This window comes from Accipiter gentilis, chromosome 6 (genome assembly GCF_929443795.1).
Source record: "Accipiter gentilis chromosome 6, bAccGen1.1, whole genome shotgun sequence".
In the NCBI taxonomy this organism is placed as follows: Eukaryota; Metazoa; Chordata; class Aves; order Accipitriformes; family Accipitridae; genus Astur; species Astur gentilis.
The window spans coordinates 16,219,812-16,235,543 of record NC_064885.1 but is presented as its reverse complement, the minus strand read 5'-3'; the positions used below and the strand labels follow the sequence as shown (position 1 = coordinate 16,235,543).

The 15,732-nt window shown below is 37.4% G+C and overlaps 1 protein-coding gene across 5 annotated transcripts in view; it reads left to right on the top strand.

Annotated features, from left to right (window-relative positions):
* The window catches only part of ARMC8 (armadillo repeat containing 8), a 79,565-nt gene that overhangs the window by 7,098 nt on the left and 56,735 nt on the right, over positions 1 to 15,732 (top strand). For 4 of the 5 annotated variants that reach the window (XR_007506281.1, XM_049802152.1, XM_049802151.1 and 1 more), the window contains one exon: positions 9,157 to 9,228. The exons of the other annotated variant lie outside the window; for it this stretch is intronic. Coding sequence is in view for 3 of the 4 variants with exons in the window: in XM_049802152.1 (XP_049658109.1) it covers positions 9,157 to 9,228 (72 nt within the window). In the remaining variant the exon portion in view is untranslated. The remainder of the gene's footprint in view (positions 1 to 9,156; positions 9,229 to 15,732) is intronic. 5 annotated transcript variants of the gene reach the window in all.

Below are 15,732 nucleotides of genomic sequence, written 5' to 3'. Positions count from 1 at the left end.
GCACTTGTTTTCACATTGTGCATCCTGAACATATGCAATCACATTTTCAGGCTCTCAGTGGGCACTTCCAAACCTAAATTTTCTGCAGGAGCCATGTTTTGTTCTTTGCATATTCCCTTGCTTCAGTTTTCATCAGAATGCCCCTGTAGAAACAGAGCAGTCCTTAGAGGATTGTTCATGTTATACTTTGCCTCTGTACATTTTTGATTGATTCTGTTATCTCCTAGGCAGTACTTTGTAGTAAATGCATATTCTTTCAGATGCAGTAGGGAAATTCGAGGTCTACTTGGCTAAGAACAAGTAATGTCATTTTTTGAAGCGTTGTTTTTGTGTAGTGTCATTCATTTGTTGAGGAAGGAGGAGGCTCCTGAGACTCTTCTGTTGATACTTTGTGAACTGCAGGATAGACTCTTTGTGGCTTGAAAATGGAAAGCTTGTTCTTCAGGTTACAGAATCTGACAGAAATTTGAGCTGGTTTAGGTGATGCTGAGAGGGTGCTGGGAGCACTACTCCATTTGTTGATTTCTCCCTTTCAAGAGGTCAGCTGAGGTATCTAATAGCTAGACAAGCTTTTCAGAGTGATAGAAGGTGAAATTGAAAGGCCTCAAACATCATTTGAGAATTACGTAGAGCTCTCTGAAGAGTAGGTTTTTTTAACATAATTGGTTTTGTAGAGTCAGATGGAAGAATAGTGTAGATACAGAGGGAAGAGAGGAAGATGCAATAGGAGGAAAGAGTGTTCCTGTCATAGAATAAGATACTCTTTCACTTTTGTGCTTTCTTTATAATGCAGCAAAAGGTAAAAATGCATAATACTATTTTTCTCAAGTAAATTGTTATGTATTGTAACTCCCGGTCTAATATTTAGAGGTGGGCTAAACTTTAGGAAATTAGGTATACCTACTGCATTTGGCTAGCAGTCTTCAACTTAATAGGGTTGTTTAATATTTCAAGCCTTGCAGTTGCCATTCTGAGTCTGTGAGAGAGGACTGATGATTAATGAATCTGTTTCAGTACTGCTTTTCAGAAGGGCATGAAGCCACTTTTCTCCAAAATTCTTCTCTTGATGCCAACCTCAGAGTAGTGATACTGTTGCTGTGATGATTTCGGACTGTAAGTAGGATGAGAGGAGAAACAACTTCTATCAGACTAGCTGATGTAGCTGGAGAAAATTGAGCGAGTATTGGTCACAAAAGTCTTGAGGTCTGAGTTAGAAGTGGCAAACTTCAAGCTGAGCACAGTTGAATACTCTGAGGTCATTCAGAGTTTAACTTAACTTTATTAATCTGTTAGACAAATGCAGAGGAGAGGTGGTTGCCTGTAAGGGAGGGCAAAATGTAGCAGGCAGCTGAGGGAGAAATAGTTTTTATGCCCTTTGGGGGTGTGTAGAGGGTGTTAAGACTGAACTAGAGGTTGGGCCTGAGGGATTTGTGCCACAAAATCAGCAATGCTACTGAATTTGTGACTCTTAATATTTGGAGTTTGATTTTTTTGGTTCTAAGCTGCCAGTTCAAATTGATCAGAACCAGCATTAAAAAAATCGAATTCACTTACTTTCTAAAACAAGCTCATTTTCAGTTTGCAATATGGAACTGTCTTCTTTTAGGCTAGCTCCCTGTAAAGGGCTGACATTTCTAGTAACATTCAAAAGACAGAACTCTGTTTGCCAATTCATTTGTCTACCAGATGATTAAAATTGATTCAGTATGTATGCTGTATTGTGGTGCTGAACTGATAATTTAAATGTGTTGAGATATTTTTTTTTTTCTTTGGGAATTTTAAAGTAGCAGGAAGGTTAGCTGGTAAAATTATTTGCTAAAATATACTTCAAACATGTGTTGTCTGAAATGTGCAGTAACTCCCACATATGTAGAATGAGAGAGTTTATTTGGGTATAGATAAATTATGGAGTTTCTGTCCTAGTGAGGACTTACTAATACCTATTTGAAAAAGGAAATTCAGGAATGACTAAAGCATATGGAGGCCTGTACATCATCTTAGCTGACAGCTATTTGGATCTAAAAATCTGAGGCTATACTTTCATGTTAGAAAGACTTTAGATTATCATAATCTAGCGGGTAGTAGCGGTGTCAGATTAACAGGCTTTGCTGATCCTTCAGTGATTGCTGGTCTAAGCTGAAGTGGACAGCATGCCATACAATATTATGAGTTAACATCAGAGAACAGCTAAGCAGGTGCTGGAAGGCCATTTTAAGGTATTTTCCTGTACTGAATGAAACTTAAGAGTTCTCTATATGAATGACTTGTGGAAAAAATGTAGAAAAATGTAGTGTTACAGGATGCCTCTTTGCTTAATGAAATTTCATTGAATTTTTGCTTTAACTGTGGGATATGCTGATTTAACTGCTAAATGCTTAAGGCACTACTTCATCCTGGGAGGAGAGCTATCCTTGGTGGGAGATAGAGACATTAAAAAAAAAAAAAAAGTAACACAGTTCCTTGTATTTGATGGTTTGGGTTGTTCATCTGAAGCAACAGTGGTGAAGGCAGTTCTTTTCATGTGGTTTGACTGTTTCAGGATAGCTCTGAAAAAAGTATTTTGCTGATCTGGCGTCACAGAGCAGGAGATCTCTCGGATTCCGAGCATTCTGCTGAACTGCAGCTGTTCCCACACCTCTCTTTGGATAATTCTTTGCTGTTATGACCTAGTTTATTGAAGTAGCAGAGATTGATGCTGAAATTGAAATGCTGATAATACAGAGCTCTAGCTATGGTTTGTGTGGTTTTGATTTTTTTGTTTAAAAAGCTTACATAATAAAAGCTAGCTAAACTCGCATCCTCCACTGACTTCAAGCATTTTAAATTTGAGCTACCTCATTCTTAAGGTTGAGTAGGCAATTTTTTTATTGATCAGTGATCTCATGCAACTTGTAGCACAATTTCCAGACTCAGTGCAAAGGATGAGGCAATAAAAAACACTTGAGGGAGAGGTGGGAAAAGCAGCATTTCCTGTTTTGTCAGTCAACCTGGAGATTTGAAAGGAACTTGAGTTGAAACTAAAGCCAAAGACATGGAGACCTTAAGTTAAGCTTGATATAGAAGGCTAGCATGTGAATTAACTGACATAAGCTCTTATATGGAAGTAAAGATTTGACATGAGAGGTTTCTTCAGTCTGTCACACACACAGAGCAAGATAAGTATTGGAAACTGGGATAGATTCAGGGTAGGAATAAGGTATAAATATTTCTAACCACAGGTGTGGATCATTGAAACAGCTTACCTTTCTATTTGGTAGACTTTCCTTTGCAAGAAAACTTAGGACAAGGTAAGTTGCCTCTCCAAAGAGGTTACTTGAGATAGGAGTTCAAGCAGTTTCTGTGGCATTGTGATATGGAGAAGTTGGATTAAACAATCAGTTTTAGCATTATGAATGTTAAATTCTACTGTTCTGTATTGCTGTAATTATAGCCCTATGCTGTTTTTCTACAGCACTTTGATTTTATGCAGTGTCTGAGAGTACAGAATTAAGATTGGGAACAACAATGTATTTAGGGTTTCCTTGTTTAAATGTTGAGTTTGTTTAGTTTGCACTGTATGCTACTTGTGTAACAGTGTCTAAGTGTTAAAACTCAAACAAGTTGAGTAACAGCGTCTCTGTATGCTACTTTGTTCTTTCCTGTAAAATCATCTTTTTCTTTGCATCAACTGATATTTTTTTGAATGGGATTAGAAATCTTGAAACTTTTCTTCCCAACCTGATGATTAACCTTAAAAATAAGCTGATTTATGATTACTGTGGTTTGCTTGAGTTGGCAGGAGTTTTTAATGTTTTAGGCACTTGGTTGGACTAGTAATCATGTTAGTACAAACATGCTCCTTGCTGAAGGGGTAGTAAACAACTCACTTGGGTAATTAACAGATATTCAAGCCGAAGTAGTGTCCAACTTAGAAATTAATTCTGTCAAAATAATGATGGACATATTTTAATGTGCAAAATTAGTCATTAATTCCTGTTGTTGATTGTTTTGCCTCTGTCCACAAAAATGGGAGAGTGGAAGGAAGGGAGAAGGAAGAGGAGGGAAAAGCTACAGAAAGGATAATTGTCAAAACTTTAGCTCCACTGTTAGCTTCTGACTCAAGTCCAGCCAGTCCAGGTCCCATTTACTTATATGATATTGAAACTTAGAAACTCTCCTGAAGTTGGGGCAGACATGTTTTTATTTGAGCTGTGTCCTTGTATCAGATATTTATATATTTTAGATATTGCATTTTAAGTTTTTGAACACCTTTTCAGAATGATGCTTTGCATCATTCTATTGTTTGTAATTTTGATCACCCTCTGGTAGATAAATCTTCTGGTCTGGCAACCCATTGTTTTGGTTGCTTCCTCTGTGTGTGTAATTGTCTTGGAATCTCTTGTAACTGTTTCATAGTAAAAGTGAAAGCGTTGGCTTGGAAGTTTCTAGGACTACTTTTCCTTCTGTGATTGTTCATCTCATGTTTGATATCCTTCTCTGTCTAAGAACTTCTTAAATATGGCTACCTACTCTATTTTCAAAAGACATAAGATGAGAAAGTATGCAGGCTGTTTATTTCTTCCTCTTCTGTGTGGTTCCTACTGCTGCTTCCTCATCAAGTCACTCTAGCTTGTTTCAAGATATTTTGTGTTGCTTTGCTAGAAGGTGACATAGGGAGGCTCTAGGGCTTCCTATCAGAAGTTTAAAATTTCTTATGTTTGTGCTTGATTTACAGTATATAAAATATAGGTAAAACCAAATTCTCACCAAGGAGTCCATGTATCCATGTTGTTTTCTTATGATCTCTTGCAGAAGAGGTGCAGGTATTGGGGCTTGCTAGGAATGCTTTAGAGGTCTGTTCTTTCTCAGCTGGGAAGTTAGCTCATACCCGTTCAGAGGACTGCACACTAAGTACTGGAAACTTCTGGTGTTTTTGTGGAGACTTCATGAAGATGTTGAACTTCAATAATTTCTGCTTAGGATGAAGTTCAGCACTTTTAAGTTGTTTCTACAATAATAATTTACATTAACAGACTAGAGTGCTAGTTTTCTTAGGACTAAGATATTTCATAATATTAAATTTTTTGGCTAGGATTCATTAAAACTTAAGGGCCATATTTTACTCACAGATTTTTATATTTAATATTGCTTCTTGCTTATCTAATACACTTATGAAACTAGCATGCATTGCATTTTATTTATAGCTAATTAATTGAACTGATTGCTTCTGCGTTGCTATGTTCCAGAAGACTGTTAGAGCTGATAAACCTGATAATTTTTTCCCCTTTTCTAGAGTTCATAGGAAGAAAATAAGTCTTTCTGCTTTTTCAGCCTCTAGTTAGTTTCATAACTTAAACCTGAGTGGTCCCAGGATTGAACTAATGAAACTATATTCTTATTTCTTTAAGAAGCAATAAGAAATGGAAAAAGCAGGCTTAGCACTTCAGGAAGCAGTATTTCCAAGCGCTTAGCTAGGATCTCTTTGTTTTATTTTATTGTTGGCAGCCTATATTATCCTGCTTGAAAGTTTTTTCACAGAAATTACTTTATTGCATTATAGTAAGTGTAGGCATAAATATTAGCTATCAGATTTTAAATCTATGCATTAAAATTATTGTAATTAACATTATTTTGTTAAATGACTTTGAATTTAGTTTGAATCTGAACTATAGGATTTAATACACAGGATATTAAAAAAAACCAAAACATCCGAAAAAACAACGAACCTCAAATGCATCTTAAGACCTCTGTCATACAAAAGCTTCATGGCTTGTCTTTTGGCTCTGTAGAAAGCTACCTTTATAAGGCTGAGAAACTAAGTAGTACTGGAATGTACTAGGTACATGTGTAAGATCTGCATTATTCTTCTGAAGCTGCTCACCCCGTGCTGTTGCCTGGCAGTAGGGTTGATAAACTGTCTGAGAGCTTGGAGCTGATTATGGGTAAGCCTGTGTATCTCCCTCTTCTGGATCATGGTCTTCTTACAGGTTAGGCCTAGAATCACCATAGACTAGTTGTTCTTTTGAAGGTCTCATCTCTTTGTGATTGTGTTTCTGCTGTTGTTTCCTTCTTCCTCATTTCAAGGACTCCTTTTCACAGTAGGAAATGAGAGCAGTGTGCATGACATTCGGAAATAAAGTGGGTATCCAGTTTTGGACTACAAATTTCTGAAGTTTCTTTGTTACCTCTTGTAGAAGATAGTGATCTTTACTGCTTTTTCTCCTTGGGTGAAGCTTATGTTGTCTTGGACCTGAAATCAGTCAAGCTCAAATTTGTTGGATATTATGTTTTCAAATAAGGGAGCTGCCCTCAGTTTTTCTGAGGTTCATGATACACCAAGGACCTGGTAGACTAGGGCAGCACATGGTGGTACTTTACTTCTTAAGGAGATTAGCTTCCTGAACAGGAAAATCTCCAAAAACATAATATGGAATCACATAATTATTTTTCATAGTAAACAAAAAAAAGTCTGCTATTATTCAGCATTGGGTTATGGCATTTTAAGGATATTCTTGGTTTCCATATCCCTGCTTCCTGTGCATTGAACAGGTTCATTTCTGTAAGTGGCAAATTTGAAGAGACAAGCATGGAACTTGGGAGTGCCAAGGCATAATGCACGCAAACATGGTGATCTTTGCTGAGTCCAATCTCTGACAGTTTTCTGTCACCTTACTAATTTGAAGGTATTTTACTTGCTTGCAAGTTGAAGTGGTTGAATGTACATGTGTTGGATTTTTGTCAGAAATCTCAAGTTTGTGATATTTCTTGTCTATCTGCCATGACTTTTCTGAGGAACTTTATGAACTAGGATGGAGAAACTCATCTGATTCATTTACAGATCAGGACTGCAACCTCACTAAACCTCTTAAATTGAGCGGTATGAAACTTCGCTATGCTCCTGCCACTTCTGAAAGGGTTTCTAAATCAAATTCTAATAGTCAGTACTTATTACATATTAAATAGTTATAAGGTTAACAAGTCATTCTATTGTGGAGTTGGTGCAGGAGTCACAGAAGTTTGTTAGTGGGTTTTTTGGTTTTTGTTTGTTTTAAACACAAAATAATGTGTAAAGTCACCTGAGCAGCGCATTAAAATGTTACCAAAATCTGTTTGTTAATTCTTCAGAGTGCTTGGCAAGTGCCTTCTCTTTAGCTTCTCAAGATGCCTTCACAGATACATGATATGAGTGACTTTGAGAGCTGGTGCCTAAGGATAACAGGGAGAGGTAGCCTTTTTAGAAATCCTAGAGTGGCCTGAGCAGTTTAGTACCTGAACCTAGCACATCTGTTGGTACAGTTTCCATTCCTTTGAGACATCTGATCATTGCTTTTGTCACTGTTTTGGACTCATTCTTGTATTTTAAAAACCTTTAAAAATGACTGGGATACTTCCATATCAAGCATTCAGCATAGAAACCACTGAAGTACTGTTTCTGAGTCAGTGAAATCTTCAAGTGAATTTCTTAAATTTTCTTGGGCTTCCAGCTTAGCCTGTCTTCTGATCTTGCTCTTTCTCCTCTACTTCCTGTATTGTGTGAAGTTACCAAACTTACGGGACATATAGCAGAAAGGTCCAATGTTTTTTGCTGATACTTGGCTGTGTAAAACTGTGTGCTGGGTAGGCAGATTCATGTTAAGTAATGGCTCACTTGAGAGGTCAAGTGTTTTCCTGACTCTGCCTGTGTTAAGAGATACATAGAACTGCAGGTCAGTGTTCAGCTGCTTTTAATGCTGCTTCCTTGTTGGAGATCCAAGATCACTAGCCAAACTTGAGAAGTTAGACAGTCTCCCTTTGCTTAAAATTCCTAGAATGCTCTTCTGTGACCAAGTAAGTGTATGCAATAGGAGAGTGAGTCACATGGAGAAATACTTCAGGAGGAATAGGCAATTACCTTTTACTAATTGAGGTTTATAAAGGTTCTGTTTATGCCAGTCCAGATATTGCCTGCCTTGGCCAAGAAGTTTTTTATAACTTTAATGAAGTGAGTTTAACACTTGGGACAGCTGCTTATTGCAGTGGAATTTGCACATTCAGTGGGTATGTAAGGACTGTGTAGTGTTAATGCAGGCCAAGGTGGATCTTAAAGAACAGTGCTGCTCTAAATCTCTTAAAATTTGCAGACAGCAGGTGAAAGAGTGATACAGTAGCAAGAAAATGTGGTAACTTAAAGCAGCCACTAAAGCTCCCAAATTATTTGAGTTACGGGTATAGTTAGCCAGTGATTAATTTATCGATTTTGCAACTACTAACACTATAATCAATCTAGTTTTGTTTTTTGTTGATAAAGAATTACCTGCATTTGGACTGTTTTTGTTCTCTGCTCTTATAAAGGCCCCTACAACTAGAAAGTTTTCTAGAACTGTGTCATCTTGATTTTCTGAAATTGGTCATAAGTTGCTAGCTTGCTTTCAGATTCTCTGGATGTTCATATATGTTCAATATGTTCATATGAAGAAAAAAAATCTTTAAAGGGTGGTGATGGTTTTTAAGATACAGTAGCAATTTTCTGAACAAGAAGGTTGCAAACAATGCATTTTCATAGGACGACTTAGTGTGGGCAACCAGTGTCCTCTTTCCAAAATGCTTCCCATGTCCCTTTACCACAGTATGAATGCCTTTAATGTATTTAACCTTGCAGTAACTCTCAGACAGGAAAATGCTTTTGTTTCCACTTTATTCCTGGAATTTTGACATACAGATGTTTAGGTGTCCTGCTGAAATTCACAAAAGGAAGCCTGTGGTGAAGAGGAGAGTGAAAGCCTGGTCTCTGGAGACTGGTGATAGTTCCTTGTTCCTTTTTTTTTTTTTTTTTTTTTTTGATTTCCCAACCAATAATGTCTTTTTTTCTTTTAGAAGTCTAGTGAATATATGGACTCAAAGAACCAGTATATCTAGTTTTCCTCAGTAATGAGACTTTCATGTCTGCTGTGCATGTGAGATAGTGTGGGTTTTTACTTACTTGCTTAAGCTGGGATGTAATGGAATCCCAGAGCTCTGGGGTATTTATCTGTGGGCTGTGGAAACCATGCCCTGAAGCACTACTCAGTCCTGTAGGTGCAGCATGGACATGTGGAAGACTACTTGATAAACCTTCATGGAAATAGTAACTTCTATAGATTAAGCCCTCAGTACCTCAGCATAATTTACCAGGGTTTGTTTTTCTTTCTGGATTTACAGAGATATGAAAAATGCTGTAATTGGAAACAACAAACAAAAAGCCAACTTGATTGTTTTGGGAGCAGTTCCAAGGTATGTCCTTTGCTACTCTCCTTTTCACTGATTCACAATGGGTCTGGAATAATGATCCTTTGATCACAGGCACTTTTTTGTTTTAACTTTGGTTGTAGTTGACTGCAGACTTACTTTAATGTGACTGAGAGAGACTTAAACTATCTGTTAAGCTGATGTATTACAGAACAGGCTGTTGAGTAATGATTTTAATTTAGAATTTCATAGAATTCTCTAAAGTAGTCTTGGTGATTTTTGTTAAACTTTATTAGCTCAGGAATGAAATCTAATTTCTGACATTGATGATATTAATGATGGATGGAAGTGGTTGTATCTTAATCCTGCTCTTCAGCCAATTGCCTGGTGAGTTCACAAGTGAAAATGTGTAAGGTTATGTTAAAAATATAATTTAAAAATATTAAAAAAATCTGAGATAATTTGCTTGTCTTCTCCACCTGCTTCAGAGGATTAAAAACCATTGACCATTCTTTATTGCTGAATTACTGCTTCAGCTGATGTTAATTAACATTTTCTGGATCCTGATTCCACTAGTACAAATTTAACAGGTAACTTTAGGTACTGGATTGCTCACTGCAGGTTTCATTTCACCCTTCTTCTCCTCTAGCTTTCTTTCAGCCACAATTTGCAGCAATGGAAAAGGAAAACAATGAGCACTGCATTACTTGAGCTAGCAGTATGGGACCCACCTATGATCCTTTTGCTTAAATGGCAACTAGGTCCCAAACAGGTCCTGCTTGAGAATGCTTCTTCTGGCTTGTCAAAAAATGCATTTAATTTGCAGGGAATATATTCTCATTTACAGATTGAGTTTGTCAAGGCTAGCCCTTTGAAATCCCTATGGATTAGCTGTGGGGAAACCCCCTCTACAAAACCTGCTGAATTATCTTCCATTTTGACCACATGTAAACAGGTGAAGAGAAGACTTCACATGAGATGAAAGGATTGAAGTGGACATTTGTTAAAGATTATGCAAAGTTTAAGGAATTTTTTCAGCAACAGGCCCTAAGGGATTTTCACGACCACTGTTTATTCTTGTGGTTCCCATTTGAAAAGGGACAGAAGACCTCCAGCTTCCAAATCTAGAATCCGACTGTTCTTACATTTTGTAGGACTTCATGTTCCTTCAGTTATCCTGCTTTCTGCTGTTACTTGTGTTGTGCCCAGTAATGAAAATCCAAACCCGGGGTTTTTTAGCCTGTTGTTAATGCCTTCTGGCTGTCCAAGTAAATTCTGTGGTTAACCTATAACTGCAAATAAATGACTGGGTTTGGAAAATTTTAAAAGGTAAACTATCATGCTTGCCCTCACTTCAGTACAAGTTATCCTCAAATGACAGGAAATCTAATGTTAAGGCTTTTCAGACTAGAGGTATAGATGAAGGTAAATCAGCTGGGTTATTGAGAAAAGACGATTTTTTGCTGGCTAAAACTTAAGTGGCATCATCTACCCCCAAGTGCCTTTCTGAAGGCTTTAGAATTTCCTCAAGGTATTGTAGACAGACTTAAATAGATTACAGACCATTTGGATTCCGTTGTTCTCTCTAACAAGGTGGCAGGAGTTCATTGGCTTTTTTGACATGCCTTCTAATTCGTGAAATGGCCACTGAAGCTGTTAGAGTATGGGAACCTTTGGAATTCCAATCTGCAAAGTCAAACTTTTTCCTCAATAAGAATAGAAGTAAGCAAGCTAGCATTCTTTAAGTCTCGTCTGTAAAGTTAATGAGGAGTTAATTTGTTTTCACAGTGTTAGATTGCAGTCTCCCAAGGGAAGTTGATTCCTTTCTGTAATTGCATGGGGATTGTTAGAATTCTGCTGCTGGTGCTTTGTCTTGTGGTTTACCTTCTTGTTTACTCATTTCTTGCTTCTCTCTTCTTCCCCAAGTATTCCTCCAGCAAGCTTTCAGAAGAGACACTTTAGATGCAAAGAACCCCTTCAGATTTCTGTCACTTAGTGGAAAAGAAAACAGTATGTTCAAATATTAGAACAGACTCATATGAGGTTTGGAAACAAGTCTAGGAAATATATTTTGTTTGAAATTGGGCCAAATACTACTGGTAGGTATGAAGTATCCCTATTATTTAAAAATGTTAGACTGCTGCTTGGTTGGAAAGAAATGCAAAGTCCTTTGAAGATCTTCATACAGAAGAAAATGCTGGGGAAGAATGGCCGAATCACTGTCATTTCTAGGCCAGTGGCCGCCTGAGACCGTGAGCTGACTGCTTAGTGGTGTCATCTTTAGAAAGGAAGATAAAGATAATACCTTAAGTGAAATTTTTTTGTCCCTTTCAAGTTCAGTCTGACCTATGGTCAGTTCTTGACCACTTGTTCTAAAGAGGGTGCTAAGAAAAACAAAGTTGATTGAAGAAAGCTTGCAGACTTGCCATGCCTGGACTTAAGAACTAAGAAGTGTTAAGAACTGTACAAATGTGTACACCAACATGGTCCTAGATGTTAAGTATATAAATGTAGCCAGCCTGTATGTGGATTTTGTTTCATAAGAAACGATTTTCTATATCTCTTCCTCTCTACAGAATGAGAGTTATTCCCTTGCATTCTGATCAAATGCTGGCCTTGGGCACTTCTGTCAGGACTGCAGAAATTTTAGTTTTTGAAACTGTTACTTTTTAGTAGCAGTCCCAGAAAATAAAATTTCTAAAGTTCAGGGGGGGAAAAGGTATTTTAATGCCATAATACCAAGTTCTTTCAGTGGCAAGCCAACTTAAAACAAAAACTCAGCCTTGCCTAAAAATGTTTTACTACTTGTACTATCCTTCAATTTTCTAGGTTTTTTTCATTCCACCCCACATATGAGAATGAGGAAGTCCATACTAATTATTGGTGTGCTCCTTCACTGACAATTTTGTTAATAACAAATACTGCAGCTCTCATGCCTACGAATGTCAGACACCTCTTCAGAGTCCAAGTTCAGTATTTAAAGCTTTTTGTCAGTTGCTCTTACCTCCTAAATCTTGGGAAAATGATTGAGTCTGAGTTCAAATATAAGTTGTTCTTTTCTACGTCATCTTTATAGAGGATTTCTGACTTAATGAAACAATGTTCATTTAGTACCAGTTAGTCTGTAGTGCTGCTGGCTCCCAATCCTCTGAGTTGTCATCAAAGCCCCTTTCTGGTGGAGTTTATAATAGAGGCTAGAAAAATGCTTGTTTAGTGTGGAGTCCAGGCTGACAATCATATTGTCATCATATTCGTTGCCACTTAATAACACCTAAGGTGTAGGGGAGCTAAAGACTCTCACTGAAGTTGTTACCAGGACCACCCAGATATCTTGTCATTCTTTGACATAACTTCAGAAGCTAAGCAGTCTTTACATCCCAGCTCTGCAGTATCTTGTGGCCTCCTATATACACCTTCCCACAAACTGCACATAAACTGCATTTTAAGGCCACTGAAAGAGAGTAGGTTAGGTTTTGTTGTAGGCAAAAGTTATTGCACTTAAGCTGTTTCTGAATCTGCAATAAATGGTCTAAAGCCTCTGGCTTACAGAGATGGAATTGGAAAAGAAAAACATTCAATGAAATGCACATGAGAATAAGTTCTTTAACTCTGTTTTGCAAGTCTGTGGACCACTTTCTGGTATCCTGAAAGATACAACATTCAGTGGTTTGTAATCCAGTTGCCAACTGGGCCTTTCAAGCCTGTGACATATTTCCTCTCTCCCTTCATCTGGTGGATGGCAGAGGGTAGAGAAGGCAATGTTAAATTTCAGTCATCAGAGCATAGCTTTGTCTTCCTGTACATTGCAGCTACCTGTTAAAGCTCTGACCTGTGCTATTTTGTCAAAAATGTTAGCTGAATAAAGTTATTGCTTATCTAATCATTACTGAAAGTTTAATACTTAAAGTCTAATCCACTTCAGAGATAGTTTCTCATTAAGAACTTCAGTTATTCCTTTGCTCCAAAATGAATACAGAGTTTTTTAAAATCAAATCTTAAACCTAACCGTCCAAGACCTTTAACAAAACCGCTAAATCATTCTTGTCACTTACCAAAAATGATTTTCTAACTTCCATCTGATTGTTCTCCAGAGTCTTAAGGCGTAAAGTCAGTTGTTCAGAGCTGTAACGTGGTAGTGTACTTCTTCCTAAACCTAAAGGCCTGTCTCTAGGTAGGTGCACCTCATAGAACTTTATATAGTTAATTTTCACCTTTCCGTAAGTCATTTATTAGGGATTCTGTTTAACTGGTGGGCGGGGGGGTTGTCTTTTGTTTTGGTTTCTTTTTTTTTTAATTTCTTTGGATCACATTTTAAATGACATGTAGAACAGCTGATAAACTCTTACCCATTCCATCATCTGAAATTTGAGTTCTGTGAAGCATACCATTAGCTTGTCTGTGGAAGTGAAAACTAGTAAGGGTTTATTGGGGTTTTAACTTGTTTCTAGGGCTGTGAACACATCAACATGGACACCCATGAAATTTTATGTTTCAATTTATTGTTAAACATAGTGAAAATCCTTCAGGTGGTGTTCTTTCAGAGTTTGCCGAAAAGTAAGACTTCTGCTTTGATAACTGTGTAACCTACTAATAAGATGAGAAGACATCTCTCTTAACTGGAAGGTTCTGTTACATTCCAAAGCCTGGCAGCTAAGGAAAAGGATTTTATACCGGCTATGGACTATATTAAACACAAGAAAAGTATCCATAAAGAGGACTTTTGCAGGCAGTATTGTCTGGCAAATACTGGACAAATCAAAACTGATGTACTGATAAGTAAATAGAGGAATTCACATATTTGTGATAGTGTTGGAAATGTTTGAGTGTGTTTTCCTTTTGTTTTGAGATTTAGAAAGAAAATTTAGGTAGCTTACAAGTATCCTGATCACTTCTTGTTTAAAGGTATGATATTACAAATTCCTAGATGACCCATGATGTTGATACTTGATCCTGCATGGAGCTTAGCAGAAGAGCACCCTTACATATCGAATACTTTCATACTGGCATGCTGACTGTTGTGAACACAGTTGCAGGACTGCAGGGTGAAAAAACACCCTGTTGCTTACAGCTTTCCTTGGAGTTACTTGGCTAAATATCAGATAATGTTCTTAGTTAAACAAATCATTTATTGTTTAAGTAGAAGATAAGCAACAAACTCCCTATGTTTGGGCATTTAGGAATAAAGAGGCTTGTGCATATAGCCAGTACGACTTTACTTTAACACCAAGAAAATATGTCTGTTAGTTTGTGTCCTGGAAAGCTTGGTCTCATAGCTAGAATATTGAGCAACCAGCTCTAGCTGATCCTGCTTTGAGCAGTGGGATGGACTAGATGACCTCCAGAGGTCTCTTCCAACATCATCTATTCTGTGATTCTATAATCTGATTTAATGAAGAACTGTCTTTATATGTCTAGTTTTCCCTCAGGGTTATCCTTGAATTCAGGCACTCACTATAGAACTTCTTTTAATTAGTGTCCTTTATGATACTGCTCCTAAAGGACTAGCCCATCCTTCAACTGTAGGAATGCAAGTATCTGCTTGACAGAACCATCTCCTGTACAGACAGGATGTATTAGCACTTGCCCGAGTATTCAGCTCTAAATCCATTGTTAGCTAGTAGAAGGAAGCACTGCCTTATGAGTGAGGGTATAGTTTCAATGAAAACCTTAATTCCTTAATTTATAATTTTATATGCTGAAATTATGCATGACAGATGTGTTTGTGCAAATATATGTTGTGCTTGGTTCACAGGGTTACGCAAATCTAATTACTGGCTGGTTGGGATTAGATATAGCAGTATTGAACCCAGTGCTATCCTGGAATGGTTTTACGCAGAGGTTCTCTAAACCACCTTTGGAGGTATGCACTGATCCATGGACCTGATACTGAATTTTGGCAAAGAAGGAACAGCACAGTAATGGATTAGGAGTTAACTTGCATAGATCTGACATTTTCTTCTGTGTACCTGGGGCAGTAAAGCTGTTGAACTATTTCAGAGAAGAAACTTAGCCATCAGTTTTCACTACAGTCTAATGCTGGGTTAACTAGACAGATGTGATAAGGTTTAGCAATGACAGCAGGTAATTTTTTGAATGTTTTCTAGTTTCTAATCTTGAGGTAGCCACCAAAAAATAGTTTTCTTGGAAGAGTTCTGGTATTGTAAAGTGGAAAGGGCCAATGAATGGTGGAAACTCATATGAGAAATATTTAACCTCTGTGTGTTTTTTTCTCTATTATATGAGTGACTGATGGTAAATGATGTCTGCTGTTGACTATTTTTGTATCTGATGGTTTATTTTTTCAGTTTCTGTTAAACAAATCATTTAAAAAAAGGTAAAAAACCCTTAATAGCTGGGGATTGGTTTTCTTGATAAAGGATGAAGAATATTGTAGGGTTACCAGTTCTGATGAATCATACAAACCCAGGATTCAATACAGTAATAAAAATATGAACAACTGCACCTTTGGGGGATTCCTAGATTCACCACACATGCTTTCCTATGAGGAAAAGGGAGCAGCCAGTTACTTCCATGACCTCATCATGGAGG